This window comes from Corvus cornix, chromosome 3 (assembly GCF_000738735.6).
Source record: "Corvus cornix cornix isolate S_Up_H32 chromosome 3, ASM73873v5, whole genome shotgun sequence".
Taxonomy (NCBI): Eukaryota; Metazoa; Chordata; class Aves; order Passeriformes; family Corvidae; genus Corvus; species Corvus cornix.
In genome coordinates, this window is record NC_047056.1 from 8,683,212 (window position 1) to 8,702,450 (window position 19,239).

Genomic DNA, 19,239 nt, shown 5'->3' on the forward strand with positions numbered 1-19,239 from the left:
CCGAAGCTCAGGGTTGTCAGCTCAAATGGCTTTTAGCCCTGCCTTGCTGCAGCTGACAGGAACTAACAGGCAGAAAGAAAAGGCACAACAGTGCTGGAAGCATAAATGAAAACTTAAGAGAACTGGGATAGGATTGGACAAGAAATGTGTAGAGACTAATCTAATATAGCCCTTCAATAAATCCTGGGCTTTAGTGGGATCATTTGTGTGCTTGGAGTCAAGCTGAGGCCTAAATGATGTATGAGCACTTTAAGTAGAGCTCAGTATTCGCACACATACAGGTGAAAGATTTCCTTTCCCTGATTTTTTGTTTGTGTTTTTTTGTTTGTTTTCTTGAGTTGAAGGTTTCTGGGAGCTGTAAGAGTCTGTTGTTGCTGCAAGTGTTGGTTTTTGCTTCCCCAGGCATGGGGAGGTGGAAAGGTACTGCTTATTCCAACAGTCCTGTGGAGGAGCTCCATGTGACTGCAAGTGACAGGGCTGAGACAGGATCCTGTGGCAGTATTAAACTCTACAGTCCAAGGAAATACTTAACAAGAAAATACCTAAACACAGTCTTTGGCTGCAGTCTGCTCAAAAGCTTGTTGGCATTCATAAGTACCTTAGTTGTGGTGGTGAAGGACAAATAGTGCTTTTATAAGGGATATCTCCCTTCAGGGAATTTTATTCTGAGAAGATCTGCAGTAAGAGCTTATTTCAAATGCGGGAAGTTTGTCTTTATTTCCAAAAAAAAAGGTCTGCCACGCTCATCATTATTTAAAGACTGTGAAAGGGAGATATTTGGAACAGGTTATTTAACAGGTATCCAGCTCTTTCCCTGGAAAAACTCCTGCACACCAGTCAGGTGATGTTTACAAGTAGGAACTATGAGTCAATGGTGAAGGCAAAATAAACCCACAGTGGGTATCTTTGGTAGAAGGCAAAACTTTTATTAATTAACCAGATGTCACAAGTTAACATTTGCAGCTGTCTCAGAGATGGGGGATCATACGGCAGTTATAGGAGCAGTAGAGGAATATGCAAATTTGTCCTGGATACTGTGGAAAGCCAGGCAGCTCTGTCATAATAATTATTTTCCATGTGTCCTAATCATGCAAATCAGTTGCATAGGATGTTCCCTGGAGAGAGCTAATGGTTGTTGCACCAAAGATGAGCCTACATCAGACAGAATTGCCATCAAGGTTTCAATCTGTTCCATACCAAACAGCAAAAATCTCACTACTGTATCATTCGGTCAGAAAAAAACCCAGTCATTTAATAACTATGCCGGACAAGTCAACTATCAGGGGGTATGTGTCACTTAGGAGCCTTTGTCACCTGGTTTCTTCTTGCTTGTCTTCTCTATCATTGTCTCAACAATCATTGCTGTCTCTTCATAAGTCTGAATTCTGTCATCTGAAAACTTCTCGATGGACTCCACCACCTCTACCTTCTCATAGCTCATAGAGCCAGGTAAGGCTGCTTCCCTGAACAAAAGGCCCTGCTTATCTTCTCGCTCATACTCTGTCTCTCGACGGAGTCCTGGCTCAGTTGGGCTTATCAGACCAGGGGGAGGAACGGTCTCAGGTTCAGAGATGTCCGGATACTTTGTGATTTGCTCAATTTTTCCTCTTGTTTTTTTTCCCCATTCAAGCACGTCTTCTTTCTCCTCTCTCTGTTTATCTGGGAGTTCAAACTCTTCTCTCCTTTGACAGATTTCCCCTTTCTCTTTTTCTGATGGTTCGGCAGGTTCTGGCAGCTCTGGTATGGGCTCCACATCACCACCATTCATCACCTTCCCATTGCCAGTGGAAACTGTGATCCCTCCCCCAGCAGGGATGGAGGGGGCCAAGATGCATGGTTCTTCATAGCCTTCCTCCCCTGTCACCAGCACATAACGCCCTTTGGGATGGGCATCAGACTTAACCTCTGGTCTTTTGTAGACTCTTATTTTCTCCCTCACAATGTTACACAATTTATCAAAGGCTTTACTTATCTGGGCTCCATCAGGAACATCCTCTGGGCCCATTTCTTTGTCATCAAATTCTGATCCTTCTTGCTCAGGTTCACACCTGACTGAGCCTTCATGCCTAAACTCCATCTGATCTTGGTCAAAACCTTCCAGAGTTCTTTCGTACATTCTTTCAGGCGAGTGACTGTCGGTTATGTCTTTTGACATCAGCTCCTTTTTCCTGGCAATTTTCTTTGTCAGGGCTTTTTGTCTGGGCTTTACACTGGCAATGTCTTGCATGGCCTGGGTGATATCTAAAGAAAAATCAAAGCAAAGGAAACAACAAACAGTGCTTGAAGACAGTCACTGCAAATGCTAGAGCTGCCTCTTGCCCTCACTACTGCAGGTGGAGAGCCTCTGTATCCCTGGGGGGCTAAAAGTGATCCAGGCACCTCCACTCCTGGCAATTTGGGCTATGGGCAGATGCTGAGAGTCATGTCAGGAGAGAGCAGCAATGGCTGGTGGTCACAGAGCTGAGAAGCCACCTACTCACAATGGCATCACTCAGACACTGACACTGAGCCCTAGGAACCCTCTGCCCCCAGGCTGGTTCTGATCTCCTGGGCAATCAGTAGCCACAGATCCCATGACAGCCTAGCAGCAGCAGGAGCATAGGCAAGCTACTGATTTCCATGGCATGAGCAGCTAGAGCAGAGGAGGCAGGGGTTGGTACTGGCAGGTACAAGATCATGGGGACAGACAGATATTAACATGCTTTCCCCAAGACAGCTGTTTTGTCCCCTGCCACAGCACAGTAACACACATGAAATGTCCTGCTTGTCATGCAGGAGAAAGCAGAGGTGTCTAGAGACTGGCCAAATCCTCAGCAGGTATAAAACACCACTTTGCATGACAGTAGTTATTTACAGCTGCTGAGGATCTGGCCTCAGGCACTACGGACCCATTTAATATAAAATGCTACAGTTCACACAGCAGTTAGAAAAATTACAGCTGAATTCCAAAAAAGTCCCTCATACAGTGGTTTGTCTCCGTTCTCAAGGCAGTTTATTATTAGTAAAACCCCAGTGAGCCTCAGATTTAAGTCATTCCTTATGTTAGAACCTACCACATCAACTCCTTTGTTTAGAGCGCTCTTGCTCATTTAGCCCTGGCCATTTCCTTGTCACCAGGTGTACAAGCATCCTAATTCTAACAAGCCAACCTACAACATAGAGGAAATATCATTCAAAAAGGGCCCTCTGCCTGCCTGTGGCACTCGTCATGCCTTGGTGCTCTTTGCACATCACTCAAGTGCAAACAAACAACTCACAATGAGTCAGCACAAAACCTGCAGCTCTTTCCATCATTTCAGGTGCCTTTTGACTTCACTCTTTTGATTGGCCTAAGTAGTAAACTGTAGAAATTAGCAAAGAAAGGCTTTTGCTTGTGGTTTTGGCCTTTGACAGCTTGTCTCAAGGCCAGCTGAGGTAAGCTGAAATGGTTGCATTTACAAGCCTGTAGTGAGGCTGTCACGACTGGTGGCCATTTTGAAGACAAATGGACAAACAGCTTAAAATACAATGATGCTGCTCTTGACAGACATAGAAAGACACATCACAGGTTTACCTCTTCCCCTTGAAGCCTGAGGCTGGGCAGGTCTGTATATCTGTGTGAAGAGTGTTACGGGTGTTCCTGCTATAGCAGAGTTTAACCTGTGGAGAATATGCGCATCCATCAGTTCTCTCCCCACCGTTTTCCTTGAAACCAAGTGAAATTGTGCAAAATGAAGCACAGAGGTTGAAGAAATGTACTTCTCTATGGTGAGGAGTCAAAAAGAATGACGGGAGCCTGTTCCTTGTCTGAGGAAAATCAAGACAGACTTCACAGGAATTAGGCTGGTTTCTGCCAGCAGGAGACATGGGATACTCCATTAGGTAAAGTACACCAATGATTACAACATGTAGCAACAACTTTGTATTTAGCATGGCACTTTGAAAAGATGGGAAGGTTTTAGATGGGGAAACAGTCAATCCAAGCCTACCAGAGGTCAGCAAGAACCTCTGAAAATGCTTTTTTACCATGGTAAAATAGGAAATTTGGAGCAGTCTTCCTTGGAAAACATTTGAGCAGTCAGTAGTATTAAGGGTTAAAAACTAAAATTGAGAGGCTGGCCTATTGCAAAACAGTTACTGTATCTCTGGCCTCTCCAGTCTGCTCTGCTGGAATTTGACATATTTTGTCCTGTCAGAGACCCTGTGTCAATATGATTTTTGGCATTGAGAATTACCCTGTTGACATACTTCTAACTAGAACTCAGTGTCCAAAATAAGACCCTGAAAATTAATTAAATACCCATTCCCCACACGTAGGATGGACTATTTAGTGAGTGTCCTTCCCCTACATCTTCTGGACAGCCTGGAGCAGTGATTTGGGTGCTCTGGGGTCTGGCTCTGCTGCTGTGAAAGACCCTTTTCTCCTCTGTGGCTGATTGTTGACATTAGAGGGAGAGAGTGCTCCTCTGGAAGTTTAAGCATGACCCAAATCCCTGCAAATTTCTTGTATTCTTCCTCTTTCTCCTCATGCCTGAAGAATGGCTTTGCTATGAAGAGTGCTTTGCTTTACAGAACATTTGGTTTGTCTGCACCCTCCAAAAACCAACCTGTCAGTAATGTCGAGCAAGTGTCATCAACACCCGGTCTGGGGAGAGGATGTTCAGATTGCTTTTGTGTGCTCCTGACCTCTGTACACTGATGCCAGGACAGCATATGGAAAGGAGACTGCATGGACAAGAGAAGCCTAAAATGGCTCTGACCCTTTCCTTGGCAGAAGTTTGACCAGATTTTGCATCTATTTAGATTTCTGTCCCTAGATATCTACCAGTGAAAGGTGTGAAAATGCTATAGCTTTGGGTGAATCAAATGTCCTTAAACATACATTTTTCAAAGGAGATAAAAGAGATCACTGGCCCCTTTGCAAGTGCCCAGAAATCCAGCCTTACCGGCTGTCCTCATTCTCGATGATCCGTTTGTACCGTTCCAGCTCATTCTCCAGGGACTGCTGGTAGATCACCAGCTGGCGACAGTCAGTGGTATACTTCTCCAAGATCCTCTCAGCCTCCTCTATCCCCTTCCTAAGGTTTTCAATCTGCTCATTGTAAAGCTGAATTTCATCGTCATAACTCTCCTGGGTGTTTTTAATTGCTTGCTCCAGCATGGTTGTCTGGTAAATAAAATTGGTGGTGAAAGAAGCAGCTTTGAAACATTCACCATCCCCATATTTTAAGCATAATGAAAGGCAAGTCATGCTTTATTACAATGTGATGCTGCACTGCTGAAACACAGGAGCAATTTCACTACCTTTGTTCAGTTATTCAAAAACAGTAACTCATCAGAGTCGGCAGGGTCTTACAAGGACACCAAAAGTTCTTCACTAGGAAGATGTGCTCAGGAAATACCCACTCCTCCTTCTCTGTGGTCTGCAGACGGGGCAAATAAGACCAAAGGTCTCATTATAAATAAAGAGTTCTCCTTTAGAATTCAATTCCTCGGCCTTTTTACTTCAGCGATAAAACCAACGAGCACATCAACCAGGAGGTGGCGATAGTCGCCTTCCAAAAACAAAGGCCGAGCTTCAGGTGGGATCTTTCACCCTGTAACTTTCCACTCACTTTCTTCAGCTATTTTTACCTACTTATTATAGCTCCTTTATAATTATTTCTTTTAAACTGCATTTCAAAGAGATGAACTCACAAAAAGCTAATGGGGCAATAAGTGACTAATGAATTATTTAATAATTGATTCATTTCTATATGTTTCAGGCAAGATAAAAAACCCCCCAACTTTTAAGGGCCTAAATACAGGAATGATGTCCCTTGGCATTGGTTTAGTTATGTTGTAGTGTACGAGTGGACTGAGACTCTTTTCTGTTCAGTGCTCATGAGGTGGGGTCCATGACATCTCAAACACATGGCTATCAGGTCCAGAAACAGGAAAGCAAAGGAACTCGATGACACCTCAGTCATCAGATCCAGCCTTCACCATCACAAGCAACTGTGTTACTGACCTCCACTCATAAAGCTATTTCACTCTTTTAATCTCAAGGCACAAGAATGAATGGATAAATAATCTTTTCCTAAATGGGATGGGAAGATTTGATCTTGAAAGCATCACGATTAATTCCACAAAGACTGCCTCTCTCCATCTGCCAGCAGAAGGCTGATTTTCTCCCCTTTTTTTCTATATTGATTCTCTCTCATCCCTATATTTATTCTTGTTCATCCCACAGTGCATGTGTCCTTTCCACCAGAGCATCAGACGTGAGAAAATGACCCAGGAAAATACACTGTCCTGACCCTAATGAAAGAAGTTATGCTCAGAAAGTTATGAGCTGCTGCTATGGCTGTCCAAAGGAGTCCAAAATCCCACCAAAAGATGTTTTATGTCAATATTTCATTCCTCTCACCTGGATGGACAACTAAAGGCACAAAGGAAGCTGTATTTTGGGGTCATTCTCCACCCCATCTGCTAAAAAATATTCAACTGCATGGAGGTAGAGATACCATTGGCAACTGGTTTCTACCCACTGCAGCCTTCAGCTGCTCCTCCACCTCCTGCCACTCTCAGCCCTGCACTGCACTCATGTTTGCAGGCACTGGCTGGAGACAGAAGGTTGATTTAGGGCAGGTTTGGCTGGGAGATGGGCAAGGACAACTAGTCAAAGTCTTGGCCGGACATTTTCTGCAAATCAGGGCTTGGCAAAAAGCATATGATTTTTCCTGCTGGTAGTGTCCAAGCACAGGAGTGATGCTGCCTTAATACTTAGTAGTGACAGGGATGAAGGCAGAAAGCCAAATGTAGCTCAACAGCCCTCTCAGTTTTGCTCGCCAAATCTGTCCATTCCTTCTCAGAGGAAGCTCAGCATTGGATGTGGCAGTGATAGACAGGATTGGGCAGAGCCCTGAGGGTCCCCCATCACTTTTCATGGAGCCAATTTCCAGCCAGAGCTCAGCAAGTAAGAAAGTCATAGGAGCTCTGTAGGACTTTTCCATCCACCATGTCCTGCTGATTCTGTCTTGCAGGAATCCAGTTGCACTGTGGAAACCTTCCCTCATCAGCCACTCTGATAAGCAAAGACAGCTTCACTGCACCTACAATACCTACAGCTTTCCCTGGCCATCTAAACCTGACAATATGTACCATTGAGAGAATCGGAATGAAACAGCTGAAGAAAAAGATGGAAATCTAAAAGGAAAACACACCTCCAAGTTAACACAACCATGTTAAAGCCATGTTAGAGGTTTTACCATGTAACCATAAAAAAAGCAAGTTCATGACCAACATGGTTGTGTGTATGGCTAGTGATTACAATACCTCCGTCTGCAGCTTGTATTTCTGTGCCTGTAGCTGGCAGAGGATGCTCTTGTATTCCTCCAGCTGGCTCTGCAGAACAGGGATCCTCCTCTCCGCTATCAGTTTTTCCTGGTTGGAAGAAAACAATGTGTGTACAGGAAAGTATGTTTCACTCCTAAAAAGAGCCAAAAGAAATTCCACTACTGGAAATAAACTGTAAAGACAAACAGAAAATGGCAAAAGACAGATAAAAAGACGGTATTGAATCTCGAGTCAAATTCTGCTGCATGGTGGCATGGCTTTAAGAATAAAGATGTCAGATGGCACGGCTGTTAACAGTACAGCTGAGACCCTGTAGACCTGTTCACATTTTCTTTCAAGTAATGAATGTTCCTGGAGTAGCCACTCATATTGGTGGAAATCAGCAAGTTTTCATCTAGTCTGTATCAATTAATTTGATTTAACTTTTCATCACATCTCACCCCTTCAGGATAAGATTTCCTTTCTTTTCAACTAGTCATATATCCTGCCAGCTCCTCCTCAGAGAAGAAGCACAACTATTTCAACTACCTTTTAACCACACATTTTTGAGGCTAATATGTATGCTGTAGTGCACCTGACAAAGGTAATTTCTCTTACCTGATTGTTACAGTTTTTCAAAGCTACAGTTAGTTTTTTTCTCCCATATTCACTATTCAGTACTTACGCATTGTTTTGACAGTTTTCACCTAACCTTGGATCAAGAGTTAAAGGATTTGGGACACTTCGGGGTAAACATCATCTCTTTCTTAATTAGAGCTGCATGTATTTCCCAACACCAATACTTGCCTCACATATGCCAGTAGTTATTGGGGACACACGAGGAGTTGTCTGGATGATCTGCTGCAAGACATTGACGTAGGTCTGTATTTCCATAAGGTTCTGTGATGAGGTAAAAACATTTTCATGAGAAAATGCCATAGTAAGGTAGTAATTTCCATGTACTCCTGGGGCTTATTTCTAGATATGCAATACTTTCAGCATATAAAAGTCCAATTCATGTTCAGACTTGGGTTTGGAATGCAATTTTATACCTGTTTTTGAGTGCAGGAGTGCTAACAGTTTCATCATACTGAGGGTATATTACAGACTTTTGCCTAAGGACTATGCAGTTCAAAGGCTTGAAGATTCCATGATTTCCAATTTCATAGGAGATTTTCAAAATGAGAACCACAAATACTTTTGAATGTGGCCTGAAAAAAGAGTCACTTTTTTCAAAAGCAGCAAAGATGGGACAGTGGCCTGATCCCAAGACTCACAGTTCTCCCAGGAAGAAGGCAACATATGTTAAAGTCAGCTACAGTGGAATCATACATCCACAAGCATATCTCTGCTGATTAACTGGAGTGCCCTGTCCCAAAAAATCGGGTGATGAAAGCAACAGCTTCCTTAGTGTGAAATACAAGACAGCTTGATCATCACTTTGGGTTGAACTGTGATACCAGGTTGACAAATTCAAGACTGTCCTACAGCTGTAGTGACCAGACCCTGAGAAGTGTGTTTGGGTGCTGGAAACCATCCAGTTGTTGTGCCCACTGAAAATAAATAGTGCTATATGCACCCACCAAAACACAAACGGGATTTGCTTTAATTTGCCACCATTTGATCATGGAGGAGGGCAAAGTTCCACACCTATCTCTACAAGGAAGACAGCAAATTCAGCCAGTTACCTTCTTGTATCTGTCCTTTGTGGCATTAATGTCATCCTGCAGGAACTGGGACTCGATCTGCAACTCCAGGTTGCACAGCAAGGCCTCGTCAGCTTCCTGCAATGCAGAGACATGTGGTATGGTAGTATGTGTGGCTGGAGTGCCAAACCCACAGCAGTCCCACAGGCACTGTGTGAGTCACCATGCATGCTGAGCAGTCTGCTTGGAGTGTTAGAGCCTACTGGGAGATACAGAAGCATCATGAAACCAACAAACAAGAGGCAGGTTATTTACCATATTCTTCACCAATGTAATTTACAATACAGTTTGGAACTGGGACTGTCAAAATAATGCTGGGAGCCAAGTAGTACACATTTGAAATACCAGATTTTGATGTTAAAATCTTGAAATGGTGGAAGAGAAGCACCATCTCTGGATGTGTTTAAAAAAAGACTGGACATGGCACTTGGTGCCATAGTCTAGTTAGGTGTTAGGGCATGGATTGGATTCGATGATCTCGGAGGTCTCTTCCAACCTCGTTATTCTGTGAGTCTTAAACAAACGACATCAGCAGACTAAAGCATTGATTTCTCTAGCATCATGACAAGATCTGAGGTATCCTCATGCCTTTTTAAGATCCCCAGTAAAGAAGTACTTACAAAAACCTGATGGGACTTATAAAAAAAAGATGGTCTGAAGTATTTGCACTCTATTTGGTATGTTCTGAAATGCTACAAATTTTTGTCAATTTGGAGCCATTTCTGGAAATAAAAATGAAAGCTGACCAAAAAATCCCCTTGCTGCAGAAGTTTATAATGCTTTGGAATTTGTGAGGACAAAAGTTCCTAACATCCAATTAGTTCAAAGAACAAGCCATATAACTAGCAACCATGATCTCAGAGTACATAGGTATGAGTGGCATTGGTCTCTAAATCTAACGAAAACTCCATTTTTGTTCAAAGGCCTAATTGAGGTTTTTCCTATGTTATGTTATTTAACACAAACCCTGGAATTTAGAATAATGTCCATGGAACTTGGCAATATATTTTACAAACATGTAAGAGTAATGATAAGTTTTATGTTTCTATTTAATGCATGATTTCTTTATTAGGTTTGGCATTAACTACGACTGTAAAATATAATTTTTGAGAAAGCATCTTAAAAGATTTTAACTGAATCTTCCTTGCAACTCTACAAAACTTAAAAGTTCCTCCACCAGTTTGCAATTTGCCTCAAGAAAGTCTGGATTTCTGCATTTAACTCAAAGAATGAAAAAAAGGAGTATTTAAAGGTGTCTTTTTCAAATGACCCATGTGCCATTAGCAGCTGTAAAAATACCTCTGTGAGTGGATCACGGGTTGCAAACAAACCATTGATATCTGTGGGTGCACCATATGACTGGTAGAAGGGGATTTTTCCTTTTGCATGTGTACAGCATGAACTATTCAAAAAATGTGTAGATGTTGGCTGTCTCATTGTGCTGCTAAGCCTCCCAGGCAGAGAACTCTCCAGCAGGCTCTGTTTTGTGAGCCAGGGGCTGATTCAGACATATCCAGCCCAGCACATTCAGAGCAAGCCATCAGGAATGCCCGCTGCTTTTCTGCACTCCTCCTCCCTCCTATTGAGAGGAAGATCAGCAGGACAATGGCCATGTTGGGACGTTTGGGAGGGAGCCAAAAAAAGCCCCCAGGCACCTGAGTAATACCTATAAGCAAATATTTCTGCACGTGATAAACAAAAGCAGTTTTCAGCTTTCCAAATGTTCCTTCAAAGGGGAAAAATACTTCTGCTTTTATTCCATGCTTTCAAAGACACCAGCTTCCTTGATGGAGCTGTGTATCAGAACAGTGCAGTGTACATATTCTTTTGAACTTTGCAGTATTTGCTAATCACTCAACTTCTGAAAAGACATTCTGCTTTATGTGATGATTCCAGAACACTGACCCATGTGCTGAAGCAATATTTTCATTTACTGTGGAAGAGAAATTCCTTAGATCTCTCCAGAACCAGTGTTTTCCCAGCTGTCAGATAAAGAATGAGTTTACACCTGCCACATGCAGGTTTTCAGGCTACATCTTGGGCCCTGTACAGAAAACCAGCTGTATTCCCTCCAGTACTTGGTGCTCCAGTGCAAGGAGCTGCTGCAACAGGAGTGGCCAGGGACATCCTGGGATAAAAAACACCCTTGTGCCCTTTTGTGAGCTGTGCCTCGGGTTGGTGAATCAATTCACTTTTCTTTAGCTATAGATTGGTTAAGGGGAACTGTGAAGACACACTTACCAGCTCCAACAACCCCTTACAAAAGATTTATCGTTACAAAGTTTTTTTAAGTGCTTGCAGGGTGTCCAAGAGCCCTGCTAGCACACTGGAAAGCAGAACTGATGTAGGACGTCAAGAGCTCACTGGAGACAGAAATGCTAAAATGCACTTTCTGCATTTAGCAGAATGCATTTAGCATTTTTCTGTCTTTTTTTAATATAAAATATGCATATCATTGATGTGACAATTCTCCAGCAGAGCAGGTCCTGCCATTTGTAGCAAGGAAATAAAAAAATAATCTCTATTTAATCCACCTCTAGTTGTTTCCCAATACAGAAGATGAAAGATAGCCTGTGCAAAGTAGAACTGGGGAAAGATATAATACTACATTCTTCACCCAGATGAAGGTTAGCAGCAAGAGAGGATGAATCAGGATTTTTCAGTTTCACAGACCTGGTTTGGAAACTTCCAAAATACTTTAGCCAACTTTTATCTTTTTCTGAGCTTTATATTATACTAAATGTTGTTATTTTTATTATTTCTTTTCCTGTGGTATTAATTTAAGAAAGTGTAGCTTGATATAAAAGGAACAAACCAGGGGGAGTTGGGGCTTCTCTTTTATTTGGAAACCTAATGGGAAGCTGAGGGTCTGTCCTTGGAAGGGCTAACCATATCCTGCAAGGGACTAAGGAGCTTTGAGACACTCCAGGCTTCAAAACATGGACTTAATCAGCAATTTTTCATGGAATGATTATCACTACTGATTGTACTTTAATACAGTAGCTGTATTTAAAAAGTGTGAGGAAAAGGTATGCACACACTGAGGCTCAGACACTTACAAAGCTTAGGGAGGGGAAGGAAGGAGAAAGGCAGAATAACAAGAAATGCCTTGCTCTGACATTTTATCTTCCCACTGCTTCTTCAAAGCAGCTCACTGTAGTAAATGAAACCAAATAAAAAAAAATTATATACCTTTCCCTTGGCATTTTCCCAGACTTACTTTATTAAGGCGCTCCAGGGTTTCTTTTAGCCTCTGCTGATATTCACGTTCGTTTCTATACCTGCAAGTAGAGAAAAGGAGCTAAAGTTCAGCCATTCATCCTTCTGTGAACTGCATTTTTATCTGCACTGTCATGCACAAGATATGCTTCACACTGAAGGAGAATATGAATCTTGAAAGGGCAAAAAAGATTTATTCATACATTAGCATTAATTATTTCTTGGCCCCAGATGCTGAGAGTAATTTCAGAATTGTCTAAATTCTTGTCTTCAGCGTATGCAACAGAATACAACAAAATGCCATGTATTTGCTATCACTCTTTTACAGAAAGTCCAAGAATAGATTATCTGCAATAAATGCATATTCCATTGGTGTTGGACTACAGTGACAGCCATTCAGCATTGGTTACTCTGTGAGGATTTGCTACATTGGCACATGAACATTTAATTACATTGTTCTTGGTTTTCTATTTTACCTGGTGTTGTTCAATAAGCACTTTAATGACAGACACATTAAACATGAAGGTTGCCATTTCACGTATTGACTGTGTATGAATGATGTTGCATTAGGATGCTTAGCTTTGTGTCTCCTTTAATGGTAATTCACATTTTAGCTCGGTCAAAGCAACATGTGAGCCTTAGTAAGGATTGCATTTAACCAACTATTCTTATGCTTTTATAAAATGTCCACAAGTGCATAATGTGCATGTTCCTGGTGCTGAGATGGATGCATAATGTGTTTATCTTTGGTTTCACGAAACAGCACATATTCTTTAAGAATTAGGGCTCCACATTTGTATGTAAGTAGAATTATCTTCTAGAAAATCCTGTTAGCCATGGAGTACAAAACTTAATTGTTGGTTATTGTAATTTATTTCCTTCCTTAAGTAAACTGCATATAAAATGTTTAACAGTAGATGTGGTTTAATGAGACTCCATTAAAAAACAAACAAATAAAGAAACAAACAAAAAAACCCCTGAAAAACAACCAGCCAGAAGAAACTTAGCAATACAAGGCAATGAGACTTTGCCATCAGTACTAAACAAGTGGCTCATCAAACTCCAACAGCAGCAGAAATACACTTAACCCTTTAACACTTTACTTTCCCTAGAATAACAGAGGTACAGAGATATAAAAAAGCTGTCATTATCTTACTTTCTACAAGAAACACTCATGATGGGTGGCAAGTCAGCTCTGGTGGTAACAGTCCTTCATTTGCAGTAAAAGCAATGGACACCAACACAAGCCGAAATTCAGAATTGAACCTAAGTCCCTGTCTGTCTTCTGAAATCATTGATCCAGCCCTGATATGCTGGTGATATCAAAGGGACTTGCTCCAGTCAACAGAGAACTTGACAGTTTCTGGACTGAACATACCAAGGATCAAGTTATAATGATCATGTCAACCTCAGTTCTTTTTTTGTCTCCTGAAGGATGAACAACCAATATTATTCTCATTTCTTTCAACACATACTGGAAAGCTGAGTGGATGATGTCACTCACAAACTGACCAGGACCACAAAGGAAGAACCTGGCAGAACAAGGAAATGGACTTAACCTGGTGCTCTGGTTTCCCAACTTCTTCTGAAATCCCATAATATTAGCAGGGTTGGTCACTGGTCTGTTTTCAATTCTTACATGAACAGCAAAGAACAAGTGAAAATGATGAGGTTTTATTTGATTATCACTCCAACAAATTGCTGAAAAGACTAAAACAATGTCTCTTTTTGCCAAATAGTATTAACACCAGTTTCACTGTCAAGGATACAATATTTTTCAGCTTCAGAAGTGAGACTACCTTTGTTTCAGCTGTTTACCAAATAGCTCACCTCCAACCAATTTTCTATCTATTTAATAAATTTTTTGTGTGCAGTTGGCAGCAAACACTTTCCTAACTTAGATACTTTCTGGCAGCTGAGCGAGAATGAAGCAAATTGTGGCATCTTGTGAAAATCAAATACACAGCTATACGAAAAAGGTTTTACACTCACAGTAATATACAACCATCTGATGGAGTCAATGTCCAAACCTCAGCCCGAATGTAATTCAGATCTCCCTCATTGCTAGATCCTCACCCAAAATATTTTTCAATGACTAAAATATTCAGGTACATTTTTCTTCACTCTCAAATAACCCAAATATGTTCTGCACCACACAGCCATAAATCCACCTGGCGGCCATGAGAGAATTAGTATTGTATGATTATCCTGTGAAGGAGAATTGCTTTCAAGTGATGTTCAATCTTCTCCAGAAGATCAGTGCAAAAGGGCTATGGACCTCTTCGAAATGCTTCAGAGACCTCAGGATGCCTCTGTACCTGCTGAAATGTAAGTGCAATGGCTGACAAGTCGCAATCCTGTTATTGTTTCAAAGCTGATTTTGATGTTTAGTAATTAGCTAGACATGTCCAAAAAAGGTTTTCTTAGATGGTTGCTGGTCAGACTTTCCTGGAGCTTAAGAGCCATGAAGTTAATTTTGCTTATTTAAAAAAACAACGAAACACCAACCTTCTCACCTAGTCAGGTAGCTTTAGGTCTGCTACAAATATTTTTGAACTGCTGAAAAAAAAGAGATGTTAACTGTGTTTTTTTGCATAGGGGAAAAGAAGTGGAGTGGAGGGAGCTTCCAGGCTCAAAGAAAGTGGATCAGAGGATTAAAGGCTTCCATCATCTCTTTTTTTTTGGACCCTGCCTCTGCTGCAATGCAAGGGCTCGCTCCTGTCCAAAGAGGAAACAGTCACAATCCATCCCAGCAATGCTCAATGGCCAGATACTCAATTTGGTGTCAAACCTGAGCCTTTTATCTGAAGAAATATGGGGTGCCTCTCTGTTGAATCCTACTGAATTCTTCCACCTCTTGGCTACTACCATTTCCCCCTTCCCTGATGCATGTCACTAACCTTCTCCCAACAGAAACAGCATGGATGCCAAGGAGAGCACAGACTATGAAACACAGGTCCTACAAGCATGATGAACAGGCCACTAATGTTTGTCATTTGGTGTCATACCCTGAATGCTTTGATGCACCCAAGAGAGCTGTGCTGTGCTGATTTATGAACAAATTCTACCTGTGTTATCACGAAGCACTACTGAGCAGCTGACAGCCAAAGGGCAAGATTTTGGCAGTTTTTGGAGAATGTGGAGGGCAGGCAAATGCTCCTCACCTCAGCTGCAGCAGGATAAAGTCCTTCCTATCACTAATGAAGCACCAGCAGTGCCAAGACAATCCCTGCCGACAGGGCTGGAAGGCAGCTTTGCCAGTGGAGTCCCCATATCCTAGCTATTGTGTTTTCCCACTTGTTTTTGTTTTCTCACAGGTGTTGGGTCTCCACTGTGGCTGCAAAGGGTGGCAGCTCATCAGAGTATCCCCACTCAGCACATCTTGGAGAACACTGTGCCAATTACTGTGTCCGGCAACTTCCATGCATGTTGACAATCCACTGTATCAGATTGTATGTGCATGAATTTTTTAATTAAACGATTGATTAGCAAGAATTTTAATTTATGAAGTTAATTAATCCTGTTCAGTCAAGGCCACTAAAATCTGGATTTCAGCATCTTTCCCAATATTATGGAGAGAAATATGTTCCTTTTCCACAGCCAGATGCAATGTTGCTATAACAGTGGTGGTCAATAAAGGTAACATAATTAGTCTTTTTATGAGATGCATCCAAACTATTCTCAGCAATGATTTGGTTTTTTGCAACTTCAAAAGAAAGAATTCTCCCCTGGTACAGAGTCTGAACTATTCATGCTAATGAGAAAATCTATGAATGTGACCATAGAGGATTTAAAAATAAATTTTAATGTAAGTTCTACCTTTTAATGGTTTATGAACATTTAATTGTACAGACCCAGTAGTCTTAGGCCCTACTCTGTCTAAATGCAACTTTAAAAGGCCTATTTATATAAATGTAGCTTTTAAAGGTTTACTTAGATATAAATCTATTTTAAATAGATATAAATCTAAATTGTGAAGGTGAGTGAGAGAATGGGTTGTAAGAGTTAAAATTCTTTGCATTAGTGAAGGACACAGCTATTTGTCAATTAATTGATTCACAGTGCTCCCCTCTAAGATATTTTGTTAATCCTAGTGCACCAAAAGCTTTATGCTTCAAGATGAAGCAAGAAACCCACAGTGACTGTTACCAGCTGAATGCAGACTCAGGGAGGAGAGTAGGTCTTCAGCACAGGAATGTTTCTGGTTTCAGCAGCCCCTAATAGGGTGCAGAAGATTACTCCTCTCATATTTTGTTTAGGGAGCTTTATTTATAACTTTCAGGAGCTGAAATCAGAGCCATCAGGATGGCAGAGTACATGTTACCAGAGCACTGCCTTGTTTTAAAACCTGCAACTCAAAACCCAACCAAGTTTTTAAGACCCTAAACAAATTTTCATGTCTGTCTTCTAGTCAAAATCAGCAGCTACCAAGAAAAAAAAAAACAAACCTAAAATTCCCTTCTTGATGTAAACTAATTGGTGCAATTTGGTTAAAAAGCAGACACTGCCCTTCCATTGTCATGGCCCTGTGTATCTTTAATTTTTAAATTGCCATTTTTGGCTTGGATATAGTCAAGGTTTCCTTCTTACTTTTGTTTACAGGTGCTGAGTGAATCAGAATTACATCCCAGAATTGTAAGACAAAGCACCATCCTTTTTTTTTCTGGGAAGCCACTAACTACCACTTTAGCAGGTCCTAAATCTTGCTTTCTGAAAGCACAGCCCCTTCTCTGGGTATTTTCTTCTCCTCTGGATTTTCAATGTCCCGTATTATTCCCCACCTATTTACAGTTTGCATAAAGCAGCTCTAATAAAAATAAATTACTTTATGTCATATTACTAATCCTGTACTATTCACACAGATTTTTAACTAATATGCAGCTAGAAAACAAAGTACTGGGTTTAGTCAAATACTCATGGACACTGTGTAATAAAAACACGTGAGCAAGTATCAGAGTCAACAGCTAAATTACAGCATTGAATCATAGTTAAATTTCCTGCTCATAAATATTGGAATATAAATCTGCCTAATCAGGTGCTTATTACCCACTGGCACTGAGTCAGGACATTGTGGACATCTGACTGGCAGCAATAAGCCTCAGTGCACCTGGATGGGTTATTCTCTCCTGTCAGATGAGAAAGAGAGATCAGGGCTTTGCATTTCTATAGGTGTGCTGTAGCTCACAGCCCTCATGTGGCTGTTCATTTGGCAGTGTGCCAAATTTTCATGGTTGAAGTAGCCAGATAGATATTTTGGGGGCAAAAAATCCCCGACCAATAAGTAACAGGAAGATGAGCAATGCTCACCAACTCTTGGGTAATTAAGTCATGTGACCAAAATTGCCTGCTGCTTGAGGAAAGGCATCCATCTCCATCAGCATCTGAGGCTCCTGCTCTTTGAATTATGGTGCCACAGAGGTTGAAGAGGTGAAGTTGGGAGAAGCCTGCTCTTACTGTTTTAGTGGCATGAGATGGAAATACAGGATGCAAGGAAGAAGGGGGGGGTAAATTTCACACACCAGGAAAAAATGTATCTGCTTTCTTTTCATCTCACATCTGTAGAGGCTGGTACAGACCGGCCCAGGTGCCTCATAGAGGCTGTAAATAAGAGTTTCTCAGAGACATCCTGCACAGCTCAGGAGATGTTTGGTATTGTGTAACTCTGGGCTGATCAGACACAAGACTTGCTTTGAGACACCTGGCAGTCAAATGGGTCATTTCCTCTTTGCAGCTCAGAGCACAGTTCTCCTAAGGCTAATGAACAACAGCAGCCATCGAGTGCCAGGGCTGCTGCTGTGAAATGGAGAGGGAATTTGCCCATCTAGGATCAGTGAGACAGTAAGAGGCAGAGCTGCAGCTCCCTAAGTCCTGATAACTTACTTTTCGCCATGGGCTTACATGCCATCCCTCTCGACAAGTCTGATACACATGGAGAGGCATCACCCATGCACGAGAAGTAACTGGTGACACCAAACCCATCCTTATAACAAAGATTAACTATGGGAATGATACCACCCATCTTCCATGGATTGTAAGCCTTACTTGTTGCGGTACTCATCGAGCATGCGCTGGGCATCCTTCTCCTCCCGCTCCAGCTTGGCTCGGTCGGAAGCCAGCTCCCGCATTCGCTGGCGGTTGAACTCGATCTGCCCAGCAAAGGCCTCGTCCAAGCCCACCAGCTCATCCATGCGCTGGAAGGTCTCCAGCTGCTTGCGCAGGATGGTGTTGCGCTGCTCCAGCACACGCGCCCGGTTGATGTAGCTGGCGAAGCGCTCGTTGAGCTCCTGCAGGTTCTCCAGGCCCCGGGCTTGGGCCAAACTGTCAAATTCTGGGGAGCCTCGCAGCTCATCGTAGGCATCTGACCGCTCGTACTTCTCCTTGCGTACCTCACGGAGGAAGCTGCTCCTGTACATGGCTTCAGAGGGGCTGTGCAGTGCCGGGGTCCCCTCTTGTGTGCCTGCCTGTCTCTCCAGTTTGGATCTGAATTATGTCTGGGGGGTTTGGGGAGGAAGAACTGAACATAATCACCCCCCCAGATGATTAGGACTTGTCTCCAGGGTGGTTTGTGGCACTAAAGGCATCATCTGCGGCAGTGAACTAAATAAATCCCAATAGCCCCGCCTTGGAGCTGCGCATCCAGGCGTCAGCAGTTTGGAGGAGCAGTGGGCACAGAAGGGCTAGGGGCTTTTCTTTTCAAGCATTGCAATTGTGTACAGCCAGAATAAAAGAGAGCAACGTCCAGCTTTCACCCGGTGGATTAAAGCATTATCCATGGAAAACAAAACAAGTGCTTTGCAGTTTTGGAGGCTGAGCTCAAAGCCTTTCATGGCTGTACTGGGGGGAGAGCTTTGTCCCATGGGGGTGTCCCCAGGGCTGTGTGTAGAGGCCTTCTGCTGAGCCAGGATTTCAGTGTGAGTGGATAGCAGCCCTTGGTTTTTGTTATTTGACAGTTTTGCGATCATTTAGAATTATGGGATGGTATATAAAAATTAATATGACTCCAGGTCCATGGACAAGA

The 19,239-nt window shown here is 42.2% G+C and overlaps 1 protein-coding gene across 1 annotated transcript; it reads right to left on the reverse strand.

The window, feature by feature from the left end:
• Positions 1-894: 894 nt before the first annotated feature.
• On the reverse strand, positions 895-18,788 carry BFSP1 (beaded filament structural protein 1). Its single transcript, XM_010410957.2, has 8 exons — positions 18,264-18,788; positions 12,223-12,283; positions 8,985-9,080; positions 8,104-8,196; positions 7,297-7,404; positions 4,926-5,146; positions 3,554-3,639; positions 895-2,241 (listed from the first exon to the last, which is right to left on the reverse strand). The coding sequence occupies exons 1-8, from the start codon at positions 18,632-18,634 to the stop codon at positions 1,298-1,300; spliced, it is 1,980 nt and encodes a 659-aa protein (XP_010409259.1). The 5' UTR covers positions 18,635-18,788; the 3' UTR covers positions 895-1,297.
• Positions 18,789-19,239: the final 451 nt, after the last annotated feature.